This window comes from Dermacentor andersoni, chromosome 4, assembly GCF_023375885.2.
Source record: "Dermacentor andersoni chromosome 4, qqDerAnde1_hic_scaffold, whole genome shotgun sequence".
In the NCBI taxonomy this organism is placed as follows: Eukaryota; Metazoa; Arthropoda; class Arachnida; order Ixodida; family Ixodidae; genus Dermacentor; species Dermacentor andersoni.
The window spans coordinates 215,684,130-215,709,142 of NC_092817.1; the positions used below are offsets into that span (position 1 = coordinate 215,684,130).

Consider the following 25,013-nt stretch of genomic DNA (forward strand, 5'->3'; position numbering starts at 1 on the left):
TATTAATCCATCATCGAATGCGCGCTCAACGACACAATTTAATGAGCATCCTTCCGAGAGTTTCAATGATTATTTTGCATCTGTGTTCACAGAAGATAACGGGATTATGCCGAGTATTGAAACTCCATCTGACAGGCCACCTATTGCTGACGTTGAAATTTCTGAACAAGGTGTGCTCAACCTTTTGCTTCGTTTGAACATAAAGAAAAACCCTGGACCCGATGGCATCCCTAACGAGTTTCTTTATCGATACACCGAATGGAATTCTAAATATCTTGCTTTAATTTTTCGGTTTTCACTTCATAGCGGTTTTTTACCAAAGGTGTGGAAGCAAGCTAAAGTGATTCCTGTCCTCAAAAGCGGCGGTGCTGACAATTTAGCAAATTATCGCCCTATATCAATTACTAGTACCTGTTCAAAGATGCTTGAACATATCATCGCGAAACACCTGTTAAATTATATTAATGAATATACCTTGTTATCTATCCACCAACATGGCTTTCGTCAAGGCCTATCCACAACATCTCAGCTCATCGAATTAGCCCATGATCTTTAAGAAACTATTAACTCTCGGGGACAAATGGATATGATCTTCATGGACTTTGCGAAGGCATTCGATAAAGTGTCTCACCATAAACTACTAGGAAAAATTGATGGTATCTTCAAAAATGCTGCTATTACACAATGGTTCTCATCCTATTTTCTTTCTCGCGAGCAATATGTCGAAATTAGTGGTACAAGGTCTCAGATTTCATGTGTTAAGTCGGGAGTTCCCCAAGGCAGGGTTTGGGCCCCCTTTTATTCCTCTTTTTTATAAATGACCTCCCGAATTAAATAGACGTTTCCATCAGGCTCTTTGTAGATGACTGCATTATATACAATAGAATTGATACAGTAGGAGACCAGGCTAAACTACAAGCAAATTTACAGAAGATAAAGAAATGGTGCGATGAATGGCAAATGGTGCTAAACGCGTTAAAAACTGTAGTTATGACAGTCTCTAGCAAATTAAATTTCTTAAACTACTCTTATTTTATTAATAATCATAAACTTATAAGAGTTGATCAGCATAAGTATCTTGGCATGATTTTCACAAGTGATCTTCGCTGGAACCACCATATAGATTATGTGTGTGCCAAGGCCAACAAGTCTATCTGGTGTCTGAGGCATAATTTACCATTCGCAACTCAAGAAACAAAACTTCTAGCTTATAAAACATTAATTAGACCTATAATTGAATATGCTAAGGTTGTCTGGGACTCTTACACTGCTATAAATATATCAAAAGTCGAACGAAAACAGCGTCTGGCAGTCAGATTCATATTCAATAAATATCGGTGGACAGACTCCCCTTCTCAACTTTCTGTACAGGCAGACCTACCGACATTACAGGCTAGATTTAAATATGAAAGACTTAAATATATTTACCTAATAATTCATCATGTCCATATTAGGTATACAGACTTTTTTTAAATTCTTTCTGGTGAAACTACTAGACATCGTCATTCAATGTTTATTCGTCCCCATTATTCATACCAATTGTTTCAAGTATAGCTTTTTTCCAAGAGCTATCAAAGAATGGAACTCCCTGTCGGAAGAAGCCGTTTCATCCTCATCAATTGATTTCTACGCAAAACACAATGAAATTATTCTAGTTTGTAAGTAATGTGCTTTACTTTGTGTCTTTGTTATCTTCAGTGGTTTATGATGTTACCTCGTGGTGTTATTAATTTTAATTTATTGTCCTTTTTAAATATGTGATTTATAATTATTCGTATTCCTCTCCTGCTATAGCCCTGTGTAAGGGCTGGCAGTATGTGTAAATAAATAAATAAATAAACTGTTTATGTCAAGACAGCCTGAAACCATATTGCCCGGTGCTGTCACTTGAATAAGCTTATTAAAAAACGATTTAATTCAATTTGAATACTAAGGAGTAGTGTTCATGTTATTCAAAAAAAGAATGGAAGGGAGGGGTTAAAAATGCACAGCAGATAAAATTTCTTTGAAAAAAATTGCGGATGGAGTTGGACATTCTCAAATACGAATGAAAAAGAGATGCATACAGAAGCAAATATTTTCGAATATGAACTATTTCTATCAACTGAGAGAAATCCAGAAACTGATTCCCTGAGTTACTAAGTGGTATGAAGCCCGAACTTTGTCACAATTGAGATTCTCTCTCAACAGCCCGTAAGTCAACCTCAACTGTCCTGACATACTCGCAGCTCGGGCACGACACCATAGTGCTGTGTTTCGCTGCTTTAAAGAGTTTATTTTGGTTTGGATGACGGACACTTGCTTCTCGGCATCAGCCAACACTTTGTTTTTTTGAGCTCAAGCTCCTTCAAAATGGCGGCAGCACGCTTCTTCTCCCGTTCATTCCTCAATGCGTAGGTCCTTTCTGTTGTTGTCCTCCTTCTGCCACTCGTTCGCCCCACGGACAATTTGAAGCATCTTCTTGGTCAGTTGCACATTCCACGTCCGATTTTTCAAACTCCCTAGGGGCCGCGAGAACGTCTGAAAAATCGACGAGTGGGAAAAAATAAATGCATGACATTTACTCCCCTTAGGGGCTCAAACCACCACAGGCACATTCGAAAACGTTCTGGAGGCCTGTAGGTACACGTAATAGGCATATCGATGCTCGTACTGTGACAGGAAATACCGCGTGCACGCGTGTATAATAAAGGAATACATACTGTGTCCCGTGGCAATAGGCCCTTCCCACGCTTGTTATGCTTCACTGCAATACTTTTGCATATGCTTCACCAAGTAACATTCCTGCATCGAGGCAAAGCTGACTTTCGGGAATCGGCATTATGCAACGCACCGTGCTTTCCAAGCTTCTAAGCCAATCGTGAGGACCACAAAGAGTCTGTGCCATTGCTGACAGCAGAGAGTTCTTTCAATAAAAAACACGGCACCCAACGGCAAGAAGCTTCATATCGAACGTGAAAGCAGTTAGGCCTAACGTTGCTGCAGTAGTGGCTACGGATACCAGCGGATCTGTGTGCGAGAGCGCCGGTTCGAGGCAGTGAGGTTATGAAATGGCAGCGGTGGTGGCTTTGATTAATACTGTTTCGGATCTGCGGTCACGGCAAAACGTCCGGAAAATCAGACGGCGAAGAGTTCTTGCGTCCGAAAATTTCAGATGTTCTGATACATTGACTCTATGGAATACGTGGTGGCGGTGCCGTGAAGCCGTCCAAGTTATCGGGAATCCGAGAAGTCGGTCATTGACTGTATACTGGCAACTCGTCCAGCCGACGACAGGGCGTCAAAGACGATTCATTACAATTCCTGTCTGTACTTGAGCCAGCATTACCGCAACTTTCAGGCCTTTCAATAATATTACAGCTAATTTTCCCTGATAGAGGCACAAATTCCCTGAGTTTTTCCAGACTACTCAAAATTCCTGAGCATTCCCGGTTTTCCCGGTAGGTAGACACCCTGTCATCGCAAATCAAGTCGAACATTCTCAAATATGCATACGAAAGAGATGCATACAGAAGCAAATGTTTTCGAATATCCCCTTGAGTCACGAATTATGATCAACTGTCAATACATGTGTGAAACATACGTGGTGCTTGAGACTCCACTGAAAGCAAATCAAGGTGGTAGAATGACTGAGCATTTTATGATGAATCACTATAATTAGAGTAACTAAATATTTGAATATTGTAAAGTCAGTCATGCTACGTTTCTTCATAAAAGGGATTAAATCCCCCGCTTGAATTACTTGCACAGGTTATTCGTTGGCCTCAAGCATTTTAAGAAAAGAAAAACATATACTTCAAGGTTGCTAACGACATGCCCCATGTCAAGCATCATGTAAAACACGGTATAGTGCCTCCACCAAAGCAGTACTCAGTAATGACACATATCACTCAGAAGCGAATTAGCAGAATGTTCTATTTGCCCTAAGCTTAATGTTTGTGATTTATTCCTTGCCACCATTGCACGGAAGTGGCAAAAGTAGGTCGCATCCATAATTGTGGACGCTGTGACTGAAGGGGATATGAGCTATTTTTATCAATTGCATTGGTATGGGGCCCGAACTTTCAACAACTCTTTCTACAGCTGGTGTGTCAACCTCAATTGTCCCGACATACTCTCAGCCAGTGCACAACACAACGCGTTTGTTCCCTCACCCAATCTGCTTTTTTCTTATCCCTTAACGTTACACCTATCATTCTTCTTTCCATAGTTTGTTGCGTGGTCCTCAATTTAAGTAGAACCCTTTTCGTAAGCCTCCACGTTTCTGCCCCGTACGCGAGTACTGGTGAGACATAGCTTTTATAAAATTTTCTCTTGAGGGATAATGGCAACCTGCTGTTCATGAACTAAGAATGCCTGCCAAACACACCCCAGCCCATTCTTATTCTTCTGATTATTTCAGTCTAATGATCCGGATCCACGGTCACTACCTGCCCTAAGTAGATGTATTCCCTTACCACTTCCAGTGCCTCGTTACCTATCGCAAACTGCGGTTCTCTTCAGAGACTGTTAAACATTACTTTAGTTTTCTGCAGATTAATTTTCAGACCCACCCACCTGCTTTGCCTCTCCAGGTCAGTGAGCATGCATTGCAATTGGTCCCCTGAGTTACTAAGCAAGGCAATATCATCAGCGAATCACAAGTCACTAAGGTATTCTCCATTACCTCTTATCCCCAATTCTTCCCTATCCAGGTATCTGAATACCTCCTGTAAAGACGCTGTGAATACCATTTGAGAGATCGTATCTCTCTGCCTGACGCCTTTCTTTATTGCGATTTTGTTGCCTTCTTTATGGAGGACTACGGTGGCTGTGGAGCCGCTATAGCTATCTTTCAGTATTTTTACATACGGCTCGTCTACACCCTGATTCTGTAATGCCTCCATGACTGCTGAGGTTTCGACTGAATCAAACGCTTTCTCGTAATCAATGAAAGCTATATATAAGGGTTGGTTATATTCTGCACATTGCTCTTTCACCTGATTGATGGCGTGAATATGGTCTATCGTTGAGTAGCCTTTACGGAATCCTGCCTGGTCCTTTGGTTGACAGAAGTCTAAGGTGTTCCTGATTCTATTTGCGATTACCTTAGCAAATACTTTGTAGGCAAGGGACAGTAAGCTGATCAGTCTATAATTTTAGAAGTCCTTGGCGTCCCCTTTCTTATGGATTAGGATAATGTTAACATTCTTCCAAGATTCCGGTAAGCTCGAGGTCATAAGGCATGCGAATACAGGGCGGCCACTTTTTCTAAAACAATCTGCCCACCATCCTTCAACAAATCTGCTGTTACCTGATCCTCCCCAGCTGCATAGCTCCCTAGGGTTTCTTTACTTCTTTTGGCGTTATTTGTGGGATTTCAAATTCCTCTAGGCTATTCTCTTTCCATTATCATCGTGGGTACCACTGGTACTGTATAAATCTCTATAGAACTCCTCAGCCACTTGAACTATCTCATCCATATTAGTAATGATACTGCCGGCTTTGCTTCTTAACGCATAGATCTGATTCTAGCCAATTCCTAGTTTCTTCTTCACTGCTTTTAGGCTTCCTCAGTTTCTGAGTGCATGTTCAATTCTATCCATATTATACTCCGCCATGTCAGCTGTCTTACACTTGTTGATTAACTCGGAAAGTTCTGCCAGTTCTATTCTAGCTGTCGGGTTAGAGGCTTTTTTAGAGGCAGTCAACACAGCCACTGGGCTTTATGGGAGTGCCATTCGGCGATTCGCTGCAAAGTTTAATTTATACGCGGATATTTTAACTTATGCCGTGAAATAATTTTTAAAAATGAAGCAATTTCTGTTCTCCTTCTTTCACATTCTCTTTTTTTGTTTCGATGCTCGTGGCAGCAAATGATCAGCGTTAATACTAGCGTGACATATTTCTTGTTTCCAGTTTTTGCCCGAGCGTCCTCTCTTGAATAATTTCTTTCTCTATGCTATGCTTGTTCTGCTTCGCTGCATTACTTTTGCGTATGCTTCACTGCTTAACATTTCTGTATTGAAGCTAACCTGACTATAGGGAACCAGCATTACGCAACACGCACGAATGAGGAGGCTTGGAAGATCAAGTATGAAAATAACGAACGAGTGAAGAAATTATTTTGAAGAACGCGAAATTTTTTGCCAAGCTGTGTCACGCAACAGTTAATTTTTTCTCTTAAGGTTTGGTTCAGGTACCATTCAAATAGTGCTGGCTTGAGCTAAGCTCCACCTATAATTCAGAATTGGTTTGACACCGTGGTTTTAAAGTTGCAGTTAAGCACCTGGTGCACGTAGGTGTTCAACCTGGCCAAGCTCCTCACTGGGTCGCCCTGTGAGTTGGGCCACACGTGCCAAGCTGGCTAGCACATCAGCCGAGAACACCTCCTCCAGGTGGCACCGGTCTCGACTCAGAAGCCGCAGTGTTTCCAGGCACCGCACCTGGCATGACTCCTTGGCTTTTCCAGATGACACCACCTCGATCATCCATGACACCAGACGCTGCAACAGCCTCTGTGTCACATGACATGGTCTGACAGTAAAGGAACTCACAACGTTCTTACAGTGAACACTACGATGCAGTGCTTTAACATGTAAAAAGGAATCGGCTACGGACTGTCCATTCAGTATATTACCTTCCGTCAACTGTGCCCAACAAAAAGTGTCAGTTTCTATAAAATGCTCTAGTTCTGGCACTGTCAAGTAAACTAAAGCATCCCTGTGCTACTGGACATCTCTAATCGGTTTATCTCTAGAGCCACGACCAACCCAAGGGGGCTGCATCACCATTTACATGCATGTCAGCTCCAAATGCAAATGAATTATCGGCTTAAAATTCCATTTCCTTCATCCTCAGTACCACTGAAAAAAAGAAGGAAACCAAAATGTTGAACTGCTCAGCGAGTTCCACTATGTCCACAAATATTTTCTCCACACAGAGGTACAATTCAGACATTTTGGCGCATTTGCGTGGCAGAAACCACTGCCATGTAAATAAATAAAAGCACAGTACCCCCAGCATGGCTTCTTTCTAATGCACCTCACAATATAAGGCTAATTAGAGGTATCCAAAGATTCAACCAACATGTTTTCAAGAGGCCAACCAAACCATGTCACAAGATTTTGGCATATTGGAAAAAAATTTGCTTTATATTGTAAGAACCAAATAGATTAATTTTATTATAGAAATTAGCACACACAATTGAAGAGACCACAAAACAAAGGAACACACGCACATAAACACTGGCTTGCAACTCTTTTTTTATTTCAAGGAAAACACAAATAAATAGGGCAGCCATAAAAGAATAACAAGGCAACAACAAGCTACAAATACATTTCAACATTTTCAGAGTTGAGGTAATAAACATAACATGATAAAAGCAAGCCAGGTGTTAAAAATATGAATTCTTTCTTGAAGAGTGCCAGTGATGGCTGGCCAACACACCTCTCGGCATGCTTGACATGAAACGCGTCTGTTATTTCACATTTGTTGACTTTTGTGAGTGAACAAAACTAATGTGTCGTGAAAGATAACTTGACAATCAAAATCGACAATGTTTAGCCAAGTGTGAGTACTAACCTTTGTTCAGAGAATTGATGTGTTCCTTCAAACAAGGCTTGAGACATCTTGTGTCACCATGATGTAAACACCACTTTTAAGACATGACAGTGTGGGAATGCTCAACTCTCTTGTGCCCCCTGATGTTTTCTCCACATGGCACTTGCATCTCCTGGAATCCTTTCTCGCGTTGCATGTCCACTGTCGGCAGTGAATAGTTACACAGTCGCACAAGAGATGGCACTGGTGTTTCAATGTTGGCACCACTTGACAACATGGATACTTGGCCCCAAAGGGAGCAACCTTCCTTTTCTTGAGCTTAGGGTCGGCAGCATGCGCAGACATCTCACGCACCCGTTGGCACGCTTCACGGGACCATCCCATGAAAGGTTTTGAAATGGGGCACCGGAATAGACGAACACGATAGTCCAAATGCGCTTCTGTTTGCATGACTGCACACACTAATGATTAGGCATTGCTGTGCAGCATGGGGCAAACATACTCGCACGATATCCTGTCGTGGTGAGTCAGACTTCCTCGATTCGTCAGTGCCCATGGGCATGTTCCATTAGTTGTAATGCGGCTACCTGGCATTGCTGTATAAAAGGTCATGCACCACTGTTTGTGTGACTGTACACACAAACAATTAGCCATTGCCGTCCAGCATGGGGCAAACATCCTCACACGATATCCTGTTGTGGTGAGTTGGACTTCTTCAATTCGTCAGTGCCCATTGGCATGTTCCATTAGTTGTAATACGGCTAGCTGGCATTGCTGTATAAAAGGTCATACACGACTGTTCATGTGACTGTGCGCACAAAACGATTAGGCATTGCTATCCAGCATGGGGCAAACATACTCGCATGATATCCTGTTGTGGTGAGTCGGACTTCCTTGATTCATCAGCGACCATTGGCATGTTCCATTAGCTGTAATGCAGCCAGCTGGTGTTGCAATATAAAAGGTGCAATAAATGACCCTTGGATTGTTTCCACTACTGTGTGGTCATTCCTTTGTGCCATCACAGGTTGGAGAGCCCCCAACAGGATGGTCGTTTTTTACAATGTTCGAGTGGCCAGACCTATAATTTTAAAGAGGCTTAACCAACCTAATTATATATAAAGTATATGCGGTCCACCAGTAACCGCAGAGTCAAGAAATTGTATTTCCCTTTATTTAGGCACTTCATAGGTAAACTTAAACCTTAATCAACATTTGTGCAACAATTTATGAATATTTACAGCGGTGCAAGCAAGGTTTGACTTCTGTATTAATAAACCATGATCATTAGTGAATCTCTACATTTAAGGGGGGACGCGGGTTTTACATCGCGAAAAATGGCAAAAAAAATCGATTTTTTGAAAATAACATTTTAAGTTTCTATAACCCTTTTTCTATCTAATACCCAAATATCATCACTGTAAACCACCTAGAAGTGCTCTAAAAAATTCGTTTTATTAGCCAAGGTGGCGAAAAATCTCGCGGAAATCAAGAAAGAACAGCGTTTTTCACGCCACAATATCTCCGGAACGGCACGACCGAGCGCCGCCATCTTGGTCTCGTCGGAAAGCGCATTTCTCCGTCTTCAAATCTGCCGCTCAGCGATCTCCTCCATACAGAAACAAGCGCACAAAAAGCAAACGATTGAAGGTCGTGCCGGAGCCTGCGATTGGCCGCGCCCGCCACGTGACTCCAGCGCGGTTCGCCATTGGTCCGGCGCTCGCGTCGTCTGCTCGGCTCTTTGCACCTCGCGAGTTTGATGTCTCCACCCGCCGTAATCTCGACGTGTCAAAACGGGCGCTACGCGGACATCGCAGTAGCGTGGCCGATCCCTACGCTTGTGGACGTTTCAGACTCGCGGCTAAGCATTCCGAGCATCGGCGACGCGGACTTCGCGACCAAGATCCACGCGCGGAATCCTCGGACATGCGGCTAAGCCTTTCAGCACTCGGTGTTTCGAATTCGTGACAAATTCGTATCGCGCACGCAATCCTCGGAAACGCGGCGAAACATTTCGCGCATAGGGAGTCTCCGACTGGGCGATCATGCATATCGCGCGCGGACTTCTCGGACCGTCACCTAATCATTTTGTGCATCGGCGCCTCCGACTGCGCGAACAAGCGCATCGAGTGTCGACTCCTCGAGCCCGCGACTAGGAATTTCGCGCGTCGGCACGTAGGACTGCGCGAATGAGCGCGTCGAGTGTCGACTCCTCGAGCCCGCGACTAGGCATTTCGCGCGGCGGCACCTCGGACTGCACGAATAAGCGCATCGAGGGTCGACTCCTCGAGCCCGCGACTAGGCATTTCGCGCGTCGGCACCTTGAACTGCGCGACTAAGCACATCGCGCGTCGGCTCCTTGTATCTGTAGCTATGCATTTCGCACATCGGCACTTCGGACTCGCAACCAAGCACATTGCGCGTTCACTCTATTATCATATTGTCACGATAGCTCGCAACAATATCAATCATACCACCCCTTCATAAAGAGAACCTCATCATGAGCTCTGTTCACTAGGCCCCTTGGGCTGGCACACACCTGGCTGCAGAAGTGATCGAGGCATCATACAAAAGTAAAATTCTGGAAAGCATCTAGCAGCTGCATATCTATCACTGGCTCTCTGATCCTAAGTTCCACAGCCACTGTCAGGTGAAGATGACTTGGAAGGCTACTTACACTCAGAGCCTTCATTCAGTAACATGGTCAATTCTACCAAATGAAAAAAAAAATGCCTCACTGATTGCTATCAATCAGGCAGCCTGCATGTACAACACTGGAACTATATTCATGCCCACACAGAGTTCTGCACTTCGGTTTGAAACCCAGACACTATGCTCTTTGTAGAGCATGGTGCCTAATAGAGTTTCTTGTGCTAGTTCAGTGGCCAGTGTGCTATTATTTTGAGAGTGTGCAGTCACACATTTAGTATGGCCATTCTTACAAAACATAGAGCTTCAAAATGGTGCCATTTGTATTGCTGTAGATTCACTTCAGCAAAAGCTACATTTGTTTGAAACTTCAAATGCGTTTATTTCAGTTCGATGTTTTTGCACACTGTACTCCGCCTTACGGGTCTTTTTTCTGGGTTGTTTTTGGCCAAAAATGACAAGGGTAGTATCATTTTATTCGTATTGAAATGATCTGGGGGGTGATGCTATTTTTATTACTCTTGCACCATCATGAAAATTACATTCAGGTATAGTAATCGCTGCTAATTAGAAAAAAATTTTCATAATAAATGCAAGATTGTTTTCTTGTCCACAAAATGCTTCCAAATGAATAAAAATAGCATCACCCCCTACAGTAGGTCTTTAGCAATGGTGTCATGCATTTAGTTTTTGGTTTAGCAAGACGGAATCATCAAAAAGCCCCGTAACGAGTTTGAAATTAATTTGACTTCAGACCTCAATATTTTTTGAACTGCTACAGCTATCAAAAATCTGATTACAGATCTGAAATCAGCACGAAAAATTACCCCAGACAGTGGAGTTTACTAAAGATTCACCCGAAAATAAGAAAAAAAATTTTTAAGACCCACTTCCCCCCTTAATAATGATTAAGTGCCTCATGCAACAATCAGGACTTCTATCTACCCTAACAAGGAAAATGCCACTCGGGGAATATGTGTGATATGCGCGCAATGTCGTACATGTGTTGCAAGATGTGTTTAACAACTGCAACAAAACACAAGAAGGAAAACAGCCCGAAAAAAAAAAAAAATACGGGTGGTGGAAAACTAAAAAGAGAGAAGAGGGAAAAAAAAGTGCGAGGCCAGGGAGGAAGAGAGCGTGCGCTGCGAGGCTCGGAAGGCTGGCGACAAGGAAGCAGTGCCGGTTCGTGATGCAGTGGCATAGTGTCCCTAGGCAGAGCCAGGAGGCAGCCCTGTGCCAAGGAACTGGGCTGTTCTGGGGACGTCCGTGGATGACAGTCTATGGTTGAGCTGTGCCTAGTGGATGGAGCTGACTGGCCAGACAGGCGAGAACTTGGGCCTGCCGCACAATCTGGGCCTGCCAACTGCTGCTGAGCAGTGATCCTACACCCGGCCCTACCGACATCTCCAGGAGAACACAGCTGCAACCCGTTCGTCGACCATTGCTAAGCGCGGACCCTACACCCGGTCCTACCGACATCTCCCACAGAACACAGCCACGATGCGTTCATTGACCATGCTAGTCGCGACTAGCAAGCGTGGCATTGATGACAGCACTGACAAGGGGCTCTGCGGTTTGTCCACTGCCATGTCCTCGGCAACTACCCTGTCATCTGGGCCGACACAACTCTCTCAGGGTATCCGTGTTTACAAAATAAAGTGCTACAAATTTTACTGATGTGATTTTGATTACTAGTCTGGTGGTGTTCTGCTGGCGGTTGCCGATACTCTTGCTTCTCATGTCATTTCAATTGTATCCTCATTTGAGCATGTGTGCACGTATGCTCATAGATTCTCGCAAAATAATTTTCTGTGTCTGTTATCGGCCCCCCAACTGCATCACTGTACTTCTATAACAAACTGCACAATGTTGTCAATCAGCTGTTAGTCAGTTACTCAAGATCGCCCCTCTTCATACTTGGCGATTTCAATTTTCCTGATATCAGGTGGGAAAGAGACTCAGTTTCCTTAAAAACACAAGCCAGCTGAAAGCAAAGAATTTTTAAACTTTTGTCAGGACTTCAACTTAGGTCAGCTCATTCACTTTCCTACTTGCATAACTCCCACTTCCGCTAATATACTAGACCTAATAGTTAACACTACACCAGACCTATCTTCCTGCTTAACTCATTCACCGGGAATTAGCGACACACTTTATAATTCATTTCACTCTATGGGCAAAGGTTTCAAACAAGATAACGCTAGGGTCACCCAAGACCCTAGTTTTTCACCCAAGACCTTAGGTAAAGCAGACATTACTGGAATGGATAGTGAATTGCAGGCCTTTGATGATCTGTTCTTTGCCGGTTTTGAGCAGCGATCGGCTGAGGACAACTGGCTGCTTTATAAAAGCAAACTCTTGTCTCTAATTCATCATTTTGTACCTAATAAAAAAATTTCATCCGAGTACTTGCTCTTCATGTTTTAGTAACACATTAAAGCACATGCGCAACAAAAAGAAGCTGATACTTCAATGCAAAAAATTAACTGCCTGAACAGATCACTGGTCTTGCTATCAAAAATTTAACCAAGAATTCTGTACTATGCTTTCAAAAGCCAAGAAGGGATTTTTTGATGAAACTCTTCCTTTGCTACTGCATTCTAATCCCCATAAATTTTGGAGCACTAATAACGGTACTAAAAGGACACACATTCATTTAATCCAATCTAATGTTCCAGTAGTTTAAGTTCCAATGTTCTGAAAAATGTGTTTGTTACTTATTTTTATAAGAGCACCCCCCACAATAATCCCGCATGTGCCAAAAACCAACTTCCTACCAATGGATTCCATTGCTACTGATGCAGTTGGTGAAAAAAGCTGATTGTCAGCTTAAAAGTGTCTTCATAAGCCGGTCCAGATTGTATCTCATCAAGAAATGCTGAAGTGTGCACAAGTTTATTCTTCATTGCTATTGACATGTACACTTGTTCATATTTTTTCGGGTTACCACTTTTCACCATCTAACAAGTGTTATCACTCAGCGCGGGACAGACCCGCATGTATCAGAAGTTTCTCAAATGTTACCGATGGTTCTGTCTGCTGTCTGTTGTCACCAAAGCGTGATTGCATGTGTGATGCAAATTGTGTAGGACACTCCGGAAAACATGTAGGAACCTGGACAAAACAAGCCCGGATCTTCGCCTTTTAAGCATGTGCTCCGCCGTGAGTGCAACGAGTGGCTGGCGGCAGAAGACCATGAACTTACGCCAACCAAGCCTGTCACAAGAGCCTCCCTGATGGCTGCGTGACACTGGTTGGGTGCATTCGGCGTGGGCTGCTGTTCCACAAAATGTCATGGTGCGGTTCTTTGCCAAATGTGCAATTTCGCTGGATGGCGATGCGCTCTGGGACCGTGGCAGCGATGACAGCACTAGTGAGGACAATGGCATAAGTGAAGACGAGTAGTCCAGTGACCATGCCAGCTACTAATAAATTTTTGTTATGGAATGTGCCCTCGGGTATGCTTTTTTTTTTCCCTGTCCCATGCGATATGGGGGGGGGGAGGACTTACATTCAAGTGGACTTACATTAGTGTATATACAGTAATTGTGCTTTTTACGAGATAGCAATTTTTTTTTTCTGAACAACCTCCTGGTGGGCATGATCAAATTTGGAAATTGTTTTGCGGTTTCGGGGCTTCTCGCAACTCTTAATTTTCACCCGGAAGCGCAAGTTTCGGATGGCAAGAGACAGGCAAACACAACAACGAGCAGACGAAACGTGGCTTGGGGCTTCTCGGTAAGCGCTGAAAACTTTTTCCCTTTCTTACTATTTTCACACAAGTTTTAAGCGCTGTTCAAATTCACCGAAAATATATTATGTACCTAGGCGCATTCAAGGCCGCATGCATGTGTGAGATTCGAGAAACACAATGTTAGGACCACAGAGAATTGACACTATATTGTGCAACCTATGAAGATCAGCAATATCCGCAGAGGGTGGATAAATCAACAGATCCCTTAGGCATAAAAGCTTTATGAAAAGGGCTTTGCAATACACTATTGACATACCTTGCACATACTTTCTAATGAACACACTAGAAGATAGAATGCAGACCGATTCCTAACATCTGCACATGCCTCGATTCTCTCTTTCTAAGACTACATACATAAAAGCTCGCTTATACAGATCTTGTAAATGTATTCGGGGAACCTAGTAAGTGAATAGATGTTAGCACTGCAGACTTCATACCACTACAATGTTAAAGAATTTAACCGCAACAACTTACGAGGTGCGCTGCCTAAATGGGCTTTCTTTGATGATGCAACATTTCCGCACCAAAGGAACAGAGAAAAGTGACGAGAAGGTTTTACAGTATTCATGCAAAGAATAAGAAAAAAGCAAGTAGCGACACCACCAGTTGTAAAGTTAACACAGATTTTCATCACATCAGAACAATCGTCAGAACGATCATCACATCAGAAACCCGCAGAGGGCAGTTAAGTCAATGTATCTCTTAGGCATGTAGGGCCCTCTAGGCTGTCCTTTTCGGTGATAAGGTAGCCTCGCCGCCTGCAGGATTATCTCATTGAGCTATGTCGAATGCTTGGTTGCAATAGTCGAAAGTGCAAATCTTATTTTTTTTAAACATCTACCGATGGTGAGCCGGACTTCGAACTCATCCAGTGCACAACATTTGCAGGCATGGAGTGATGCCTGACACCGGAAAAAGATGCCGAGAGCGAGTGGGGGCTATACTAATCTAGGTACAGCTAAATTAGGAAGGCCCACTGAGCTTCAACAAAAACTCTCCCTCACCAGAACAGGAATTGGCTTCTCTGGCGCAGTATACGGCCATTCCCTCCTAAATGACTCAATTACCCAATGGCCCTCAGTCCCCAGCAGCTGCAGAGCATCTAACCAAGGCAGCAGTCAGACCTGTACCGCAGCAGAGGGTGCTAAGAATCTCTGGACCCGGACAGGCCACCAATGGAAACTGACCCTGGCAACCTTTAATTGCCCAACTCTGTCGAGTGAGGCTAGCTTAGCAGGACTCTTTGAAGAACTACCAGACATTGTTTGCAATATCATTGGCCTTAGCAAGATTAGAAGAACTGGTAAGGCTTATCACTGCTGAATAACGGCTATGTCCTCTGCTATAGAGGTCACCCAGATAAGAACCAATACAGGGTAGGATTCCTAATCCATAAGGACATTGACGAATTCTACAGCAATAATGAGAGCTTTAGCAGAATGTGTTGTTGGGCAAGTTGGTTCATTGTATTTGGAAAGATTGGATGCGCTTTGCAGACGATCACAAGGAAGAAGACAGGACAGGTGCCTGTCCTGTCTTCTTTCTTGTGATTGTCTACAAAGCGCATCCAATCTTTCAAAATAAAATAATGAGAGGGTAGCAGTAGTCATAATCAAAGTTAGTAAGAGGTATAGATTAAAGGTAGTACAAGCCAACATCCAGTCCAACATCCAGTCACAATTATGGCAAAGTAGATAAGTTTTATGAAGATGTCGAATTAGTGATGAGAAAAGTGCAAACACAGTATACTGTAGTAATGGGCGACTTCAATGCAAAAGTGTGAAAAAGCAGGCTGGCGAACAAGCAATTGCCAACTACCGTGTCGATTCTAGGAATGCTAGAGGAGAGATGCTGGTAGAATTCACAGAAAGGAATAAGCTTCAAATAATGGACACCTTTTTCAAGAAGCATAAAAACAGAAAGTGGACCTGGAAAAGGCCTAATGGTGAAGCAAGAAATGAAATTGATTTCATATTTTCTGCATATCCCAGCGCAGTGCAGGATGTAGAAGTGATGGGTAGGGTAAAGTGCAGTGATCATAGGTTAGTGAGGGCTAGGATTCACCTAAATTTGAAGAACGAAAGAGTAAAATTGGTCAAGAAGAAACAGGTCAACCTAGAGGCAGTAAGGGTAAAAGCAGATAAATTCATGCTGGTGCTTGCAAACAAATATGCAGCCTTAGAACAGAGAGATGAAGATGACATAGAGGTAATGAATGGAGCAGTAACTAGGCTGGCTTCAGAGGCAGCAATTGAAGTGGGAAGCAAGGCACCAAGGCAACCAGTAGAAAAGCTCTCCCAAGTAACAAAGGACCTTATATAAGGAAACGACACAGAATGAAAATGTCCAACTCAAGAGATAAGATATAATTTGCGGAGCTTGTCATAGGACAAACCAAGATGTATGCACTGACAGATAAACAGGGTAATATCATCAACAATCTTGAATGTATAGTAAAAGCAGCGGAAGAATTCTATAGTGACTTGTACAGTACCCAGAGCAGCCACGATACTTCCATTCGAGGCAGTAATGAACAGGATAGAGAAACTCCTCCCATAACTAGCGATGAGGTCACAAGGGCCTTGCAAGACATGAAACGAGGAAAAGCGGCAGGAGAGGATGGAATAACCGTCGATTTAATCAAAGGTGGAGAAGACATAATGCTTGGAAAACTGGTGGCTCTCTATACAAAGTGTCTATCAACTTCAAGGGTCCCAGAAAACTGGAAGAATGCAAACATTATACTAATTCACAAAAAGGGAGACGTTAAAGAATTGAAAAAATATAGGCCCATTAGCTTACTCCCAGTATTATATAAAATAATCACCAAAATAATCTCCAATAGAATAGGGGCAACACTGGACTTTAGTCAACCAAGGGAACAGGCAGATTTCAGGAAGGGATACTCTACAGTGGATCACATCCATGTCATCAATCAGGTAATCGATAAATCCGCAGAGTACAAGCCTCTATATATGGCTTTCATAGATTACGAAAAGGCATTTGATTCAGTAGAGATACCAACAGTCATAGAGGCATTACGTAATCAAGTAGTACAGACCGCTTACGTAAATATCCTGGAAAATATCTGACGAGATTCTACACCCACCTTAATTGTACACAAGCAAAGTAGAAAGATACCTATAAAGAAAGGTGTCACACACAATTTCTCCAATGCTATTCACTGCATGCGTGGTAGAAGTATTCAAGCTATTAAACTGGGAAGGTTGAGGAGTAAGGATCGACGGCGAATACCTCAGAAACCTTCAGTTTGCCGATGACATTGTTCTATTCAGCAACACTGCAGACGAGTTACAACAAAGTATTGAGGACCTCAAAAGAGACAGTGTAAGAGTGGGGTATTAAATGCCATATATTAATATTGTATTAATATGCCACCCATATCAATAAGAGTAGGATTAATATGCAGAAGACAAAGATAATGACGAATGACCAGGCAAGGGAACAAGAGTTCAGGATCGCCAGTCAGCCTCTAGAGTCTGCAAAGGAGTACGTTTACCTAAGTCAACTCATCACACGAAATTCATAGAACAAAAATGGGTTGGATTGTGTATGGCAGACATTGTCAGCTCCTGACTGGAACCTTACCATTATCATTAATATGGAAGGTGTACAATCGGTGCATGTTACCGGTGCTGACATATGGGGCAGAAACTTGGCGGCTGACAAAGAAACTTGAGAACAAGTTAAGGACCGCACAAAGAGCGATGGAATGAAGAATGCTAGGCATAGCCTTATCATGAGAAGCCAACAAACACTGACACCAAGGACAACATAGGGGAAATTACTTGTGCTTAATAAATGAAATAAAGAAACGATAAATTAATGGAAAATGAAAGTGGATGAAAAAACAACTTGCAGCAGGTGGGGAATGATCCCACAACCTTCGCATATCACGTGCGATGCTCTGCCAATTGAGCTACTGCGGCGCTGTTCCATTAGTTTATCATTTCCTTATTTCATTTATTAAGCGCAAGTAATTTCACCCATGTTGTCCTTGGTGTCAGTGTTTGTTGGCTTCTTATGAGATGACTAATAAATATTGGGCCTCTCGGTTAACCGAGAGGCAACACTGATGCTGTGGGATGTTGTGTCTGCTGAAGGACACATCCCAACATAAAAACGGAACAATTGGTTATTCGATTAATGATGGCAGCGGACGAGCATACCAACACTACGCTCGTCTCGGTAGCAGAAGGAAAAAGGCAACTCGTCCCAGCTGGGCAGCCTGTTTTTATAGCCACCGTCGGTGATGCATGCCTCGGGTGACGCAGTGGTGGCGCTGTGTTTTATCGGTAACGCAGGCCAGCATGTAGCCGTGTTACGCTGGGCCGGATGATAACAAGGCGGAGGCTGTGCGGAAATATATGCAGAGTGTGTCACCACATCACCCATCTCCGCAGAGTGGAGAGCCCTCAGGGCTTGTAAAAATCTGTGCAGTGTACCCAACGTCCATAGCGTGTAGTGACAGAAGTAGGCTGCGATGTCGGGGGTTTTGGATGGGCACCTGTGGGTGCACTGGTATTTCCTGGTTCGGCGGAATCAATGTAGGCCAGCTTCAGCCGGTCGATAGAGATGCGGACGTTGTTCCCGTTAACGCGCACGGTAAAGGTTTTGTCGGCGCGACAGAGGACTGGGTAGGGTTCGCTGTAAAGTGGCTGGAAAGGCCTGCGGACAGTGTCGTCACAGCGAAAAGTGTGCGTGCACATTGCCAGATCCTTGAAGATGAAAGGGGCAGTCTAACAGCGACATGCTGCAGGTGACGGGCGGAGGGCAGCGATGGTGCGTCAGAGCTGGGCGATGGAATCGGTGGGATCTGACGTTGCAGTGGTGGACGGCGGTGCAGTAAGAAGTTCGCCTGGGAGATGGAGTGGTTCTCCGTAGACGAACTCTGCGGCTGTCGCCTTCAGGTAGCATGTGCGGGTTTATTGACCAGTTGCCTTCACCCAAAAAGATCACGTTTTGTGACGCCTGCTGCAGAAAGGATGTTCCACATCTGCCGCCAAGGTCTGCGAGTGGTGGCGCTGGCTAACACTCCCAGGATTCCGCTAGAAAACATAAATACCCAAGAAAATGGATGGTGAAATGGCGCCGCGGTAGCTCAATTGGTAGAGCATCATACGCGAAATGCGAAGGTTGTGGGATCGTTGCCACCAGCGGCAAGTTGTGTTTTCATCCACTTTCATTTTTCATTAATTTACCGTTTCTTTATTTCATTTATTAAGCACAAGTAATTTCCCCTATGTTGTTCTTGGTGTCAGTGTTTGTTGGCTTCTTATGATATGACTAATAAAAATCGGGCCCCTCGGATGACCCCCTTTCTTTTCGTTTAGGCATAACCTTGAGAGACAGAAAGAGAGCGGCTTGGATCAGAGAGCAAACGGGTATAGCCGATATTGTAATTGACATTAAGAGAAATATTGGAACTGGGCAGGTCATGTAATGTGCAGGTTAGATAACTGTTGGACCATTAGAGTAACAGAATGGGTAGCGCAGTAGAGGACGGCAGATGACTAGGTCGTGCGATGAAATTAGGAAATTCGCGGGTGCTAGTTGGAATTGGTTGGCGCAGGACAGGGGTACATTGGAGAACGCAGGGAGGGGACTTCATCCTGCAGCGGACATAAAATAGGCTGATGATGATTTACAGTTTGTCGAGCGAAGCTTGTATTGCCTCACTCGTGTCGGCATCAGGGTTGGTGTTGCCATATGAAAAAACCCAAGCTGCGCGAAAATAAAAATTGTCAAAAAATTGCTTGTCGGACTGCGTATTCGAACCACCGACCGAGACCACCAAGTTAACCAATTCTGCCACTGTCGGTCCATCATACGCGTCCTTTAAAGCAGGGTTTTATATGCATGAAGAAGTAGACTCAGCTCTCTCCGGAGGAGGAAAAGGGTGTGATCGCGAGTTTGCTCGCCCTGTGCCCGCTGTTTCCCGCCAGTCAGATGGGAAGGCTGCATTTGGTTCATTCTGCTGAAGAGCAGGCTGTGTTGAAGAAATGGCAGCGGAAATGGGCCCGTGAACATGCTTGTGCTCGCCGTGCGAATCTAGAGCTTCAGCAAGCTGAAGTCAAAGCACAACGACAACGCCGGGCTAATCCAAAGATTCGTGCTGCCATCGCCAAAGCACGACAGCGCCAGGTGTGGCGGAACTGTCAAAGGTCAACACTTTGGGAAAGTATGACAGAACTCCACCAAACATTCTCCAACCTCAACAATCAACCGTTCCTCATTCACGAACAACCATGTCTCTTTAATGTGTCTCAAACGCTCAAAAGCATGAACCAGCCACTCCCCTAGGGTTGGGCAACCTTCACATGCACCCCTGTTCCCGGTAGGGGAAGGGTATTTATTCTAGTGTATCATGGCGCACTCTGAACTGTGTGTTCTGAGCCTTAGCAAGTTCAAGATGTTTCCGAGCAAGGCATGTTTGAAATGAGAATCCTTTTGAAATGCTACGAGTGGCCAAGTTGGCATACCTAGTGACAGAAGTTGGCATCAAAGAGGTTCATTAAGGAGCAGCATTACCCAGTAGCTCAAACCTAGACATACTCTTAGGGGTGGGCAGTGCAACCTGGACAAAGGACGAAAGTGGACGATACAAGCGCTTTTGTCCTTCGTCCGGATTATGCTGCCCACTTCTAGGAATGTGTTCAGTCGCCAACTCAGCAAGTTGCTGTGTTAATGCAAACTTAGACCCAAGTTAACATCGGAACAGTTCATTGAAGAGCGGCACATACCCAGTGACCCTAGTCGGCATCAAAGAAGTGCCCTGAAGAGCCGAACATGCCTAGTGGCTCAGACCCAATAACTCAAGTTGGCATCTGGCATCAAAGAGGCTTACTGAAGAGTGGCACATACCCATTGGCACATACTCAGTGACCCTAGTTGGCATCAAAGCTCACTGAAGAGCCGAACATGCCTAGTGGCTCATACCCTGTAACTCAAGTTGGCATCTGGCATCAAAGAGGCTTACTGAAGAGTGGCACATACGCAGTGACCTTAGTTGGCGTCAAAAAGGTTCATTGAAGAGCAGCACATACCCAGTGACCCTAGTCGGCATCAAAGAAGTTCCCTGAAGAGCCGAACATGCCTAGTGACTCACACCCAGTAACTCAAGTTGGCATCTGGCATCAAAGAGGCTTACTGAAGAGTGGCACATACCCATTGGCACATACCCAGTGACCCTAGTTGGCATCAAAGAAGTTTACAGAAGAGCCGAACATGCCTAGTGGCACACACCCAGTAACTCAAGTTGGCATCTGGCATCAAAGAGGCTTATTGAAGAGTGGCATATACCCACTGGCACATACCCAGTGACCCTCATCATCATCAGCCTGGTTACGCCCACTGCAGGGCAAAGGCCTCTCCCAACTAAGTCGTGCAATTGCGGCGGAGGCAAAGATCCCCGCCAACGAAGCAAGTGAACACGTCGTGTGCCCCAACCTACAGCAAAATATCATAGTGGTGAGCACCTCCAAGAGAGAGCACGCTGACCGATACGCTGCAGTAGGAAGGATCAACATACGCGGCACGGCGCACGAAATAAGTACCTACGAAGCGGCCCCCCACGGCACGGTGAAGGGCGTCATGAGGGGCATCCCGCTCGAAGATGCGGCCCAGGAAATTCAGGACAATGTTTTGCACAAGCATAACCCAACGGCCCTACAGGCAAACCGAATCGGTAAAACCCGATCAGTCATCATTGCTTTCGAAGGGCACAAAGTACCCAATTACGTGAGGTACGGTAACCTGCTCACGGAGTGCACGTTGCACAGAAAACAAATTGACGTATACTATGCGTGCGGAAGAGTGGGCCACAGAATGGACGTGTGCCCGGATCCTTCGAACACGATCTGCCAAGGGTGCAGAATCTCCAACCCCGCCGAAGACCACAGATGTCCCGAAGTGAGGCCTGTGCGGAGGCAAACACCTAACCGCGGACAAGGCCTGCAAAGCCCGCTTCAAGATGCCCTACGTCGTCCGCCGGCGACGCTGGGAACGGCGCCGAGCAGAGGAAGAAGACGCCGGGAGAAGAAACCGAGACAAGAAAGGTCCTGCAGGCGAACCCCGCCGTAGCGCCTCCAAACAACGGGGCCGGTCACACACGCCAGGCTGCAGCAGCAACAACAGTGGCGGCGGAAACGGCTGCCGGAGTCGCTCCCGATCGAAGACACCATCCGGGGGCGGCAACCGCCGCTCGCGCTCCCGGACCAGTTTGAGATCTGGGGCCAGTTCAAGCTCCCGGAGTGAGTCAACCGGACGCCGAGAAAAAGGTGGGCTGGACCAACAGGTCTCCCGTCGCTCGAACCAACAACACCGAATTCCCACCGCTCACCCCCTCCCAACCCCTTAACTCACAAGCGAATCCGCAAAAGGACAGTAGCGAAGTGACAGAACTTAAGAGGATCATAGAGCGCCAAAACGCTCAGATCCAGGAGCAGAACGCCCAAATACGGGCGCTTATGAATAAGATCGAAACACTGGCGAATAATGGCAGCTCAGCAAATGCAAGACCCCAAAACAACAGTACGGCGGCAAACAACGCCGCAGGCTTGCGCATATTGCCACGGAGGGACCCCCCCTCGCCCTGCCCAGGGCGGGCGGCGGGAGAGGCTGTGGTTACGCAACGTGCATCAAGTAATCAAGAGGCGATGGACGCCGAAATGTGCCCCGCGAGCGGAGAGGAAGCGGCGACCGCAGTGACCTCGACCACGGCAACGACACAGATCCCGTGAGAAGGAGAGCTGACGGCCATTTTGGCTGCAATTTCCCAAATTAATGAAAGGCTAGGCAAAATGGACACCCGAATCGAGGCTGTCGAGAGTCAGCCTCACACGCGATTGGTAAAGCACAAGCGCCTAGCGCCAAAAGTAGCCTCAACTTCGCTGAGGAACCACTTCGCGTCCCTGAAAAAGGAGCGGTCCAAAAAAATCAAAGGTGCGTTCGCGAAAAGGCGCAATCGACTCGAGACGCCTGGAAAGGATGATGCAGAAGCCAAGTAAGAAGCACAAGAAGAAAACCGGGGGGGATACCACCGTAATTTACCAATGGAACTGCGCCGGGATTCGCAACAAAGCGGAACTATTATTACACATTGACGGGCAAGAAAACAAGCCCGATATAATTGCTCTACAAGAAACAAACGGGAAACCAAGACTCCCGGGGTACGTCACTTACACGGACCCCACGGAGAACGGGACGGCGGTGCTCGTCCACAGCAACGTGGCGGCAACTCAACATGTCACGGCGCAGGGTGGGTGCGAGCACACGCTGGTCGAAATTCATGCAAGAGAAATTGGCAGCTCGGGCAATTTATTTGTAATGAGCGCGTACTGCCGGCCGTCACAACAGCAGTAGGAATTTGACCGCATCGTGAGCCAGGCGAAAGGGTTGGCGGGGACCAGGCTGCTCCTGATCCTCGGCGACTTTAACGCCCCTCACACAACGTGGGGCTATAAGTTTCAGTCCAAGAGAGGAAAAGCATTGGCCAACGCAATGGAGGATCACGAGATGGCCCTCCTGAATGAGCCGGACGTAACCACCAGAAGAGGCAACAGTGCCGCGAGGGACACCACGCCAGACCTGTCGTGGTTATCAGGCACGTCAGATGTCTCCTGGAGAAGCGAAGAAGTGGACCTGGGGTCTGACCACAGCCTGATCGGCATCACGATCCGAGGCTCCCGTTATCGGGCTGTGCTGGGGATGGCGCGGATCACGGATTGGGACAAGATGAGAAAGATTACCCAAGAACAAGAAGAGGCATCCGAGGAAGACACGGGACAAGCTGAAACACAAAGGACCTACACCGAATCGGCGAGGGACAAGAAAAAGGCCCTCGATAAATTTACCCAAGAAATCGCAACGACGTCGCAGACACCGAAGTGGACGCCAGACTGACCCACATGTGGGCGGCGCGACACTCGTTGAGGCGGCGGTGGAAACGTCAGAGACACAACAGAAAGCTGGCCAAGAGCATAGCAGTCTTGAACAAACAGATCGCCGAGTACGCGGCCAAACTATGTAAGGAAAATTGGCTGTAGACCTGCGACGGCCTACAAGGCAAGCTCTCGACGTGGAAGACGTGGTGTCTCTTGAGGCATCTGATCGACCCGCTGAGTAGCAAAACTGCGACCAATCGCAACCTCACCAAAGTATTGAACACGTACAAGGGAGACGGCCGCAGGCTTCTGGAAGACCTGAAGGCCAAGTACCTAAAGACAGAGAAGGGCCAGAACCCGGTGCCAGAGAGGTACGAAGGACCCGACAACGAAGAGCTGGACCGGCCGTTTACCATGACGGAACTGTGGACAGCGATAGATGACAGTAACAAGAGAAGTGCAGCCGGCAGGGACGCCATAACTTACAAATTACTCGGTAACATGAGCGGTACAGCGGCCCGTGGCCTCCTAGAGCACATTAACGAAGCCTGGGAAAGCTCGCAGTTGCCGTAGGAATGGAAGGACGCCGAGGTTCACTTCATTCCAAAGCCCAGCAAGGCCCTCACGATAGACAACATGTGGCCCATCTCCCTCACATCCTGTGTGGGGAAGGTGATGGAGCGCATGGTCCTTCGCCGGCTGCAGAAGCACCTCGAAGAAACGGATCAGATGCCAGAGACGATGTACGGCTTCAGGCAACATCTCAGCACCCAAGACGCGATGATCCAACTCCACAAACTGGTCGTGAAGCCGGCAACGAGGCACGCGCCGCGCGGGATACTCGCCCTCGACCTGAAGGGAGCGTTTGACGTGTCCCACGTGAGCGTGTTGCAGAATCTAAACAAAACCCGGTGTGGCCGAAAGACATTCGGCTACATAAAAGCTTTTCTGTCAAACCGAGCGGCGACCATCAGGATAGGGGAGGTGAAGTCGGACCCTGTCGAGCTCGGCGATAGGGGCACCCCTCAGGGATTGGTCTTGTCGCCCCTGCTCTTCAATCTGGCCCTGCTGCCCCTGCCTGATCTTCTCAAGCAAATCGAGGGCGTGGACCACGCGTTCTATGCCGACAATATTACGGGGTGGACGGCTTGAGCCGGATC

At 45.9% G+C, this 25,013-nt stretch overlaps 1 protein-coding gene across 2 annotated transcripts in view; it reads right to left on the minus strand.

Moving 5' to 3' along the window:
* The window catches only part of ric8a (ric8 guanine nucleotide exchange factor A), a 326,541-nt gene that overhangs the window by 291,536 nt on the left and 9,992 nt on the right, over positions 1-25,013 (minus strand). For both annotated transcript variants that reach the window (XM_055074787.2, XM_050185303.3), the window contains exon 3: positions 6,269-6,485. In XM_055074787.2, coding sequence (XP_054930762.2) covers positions 6,269-6,485 — 217 coding nt within the window. The remainder of the gene's footprint in view (positions 1-6,268; positions 6,486-25,013) is intronic.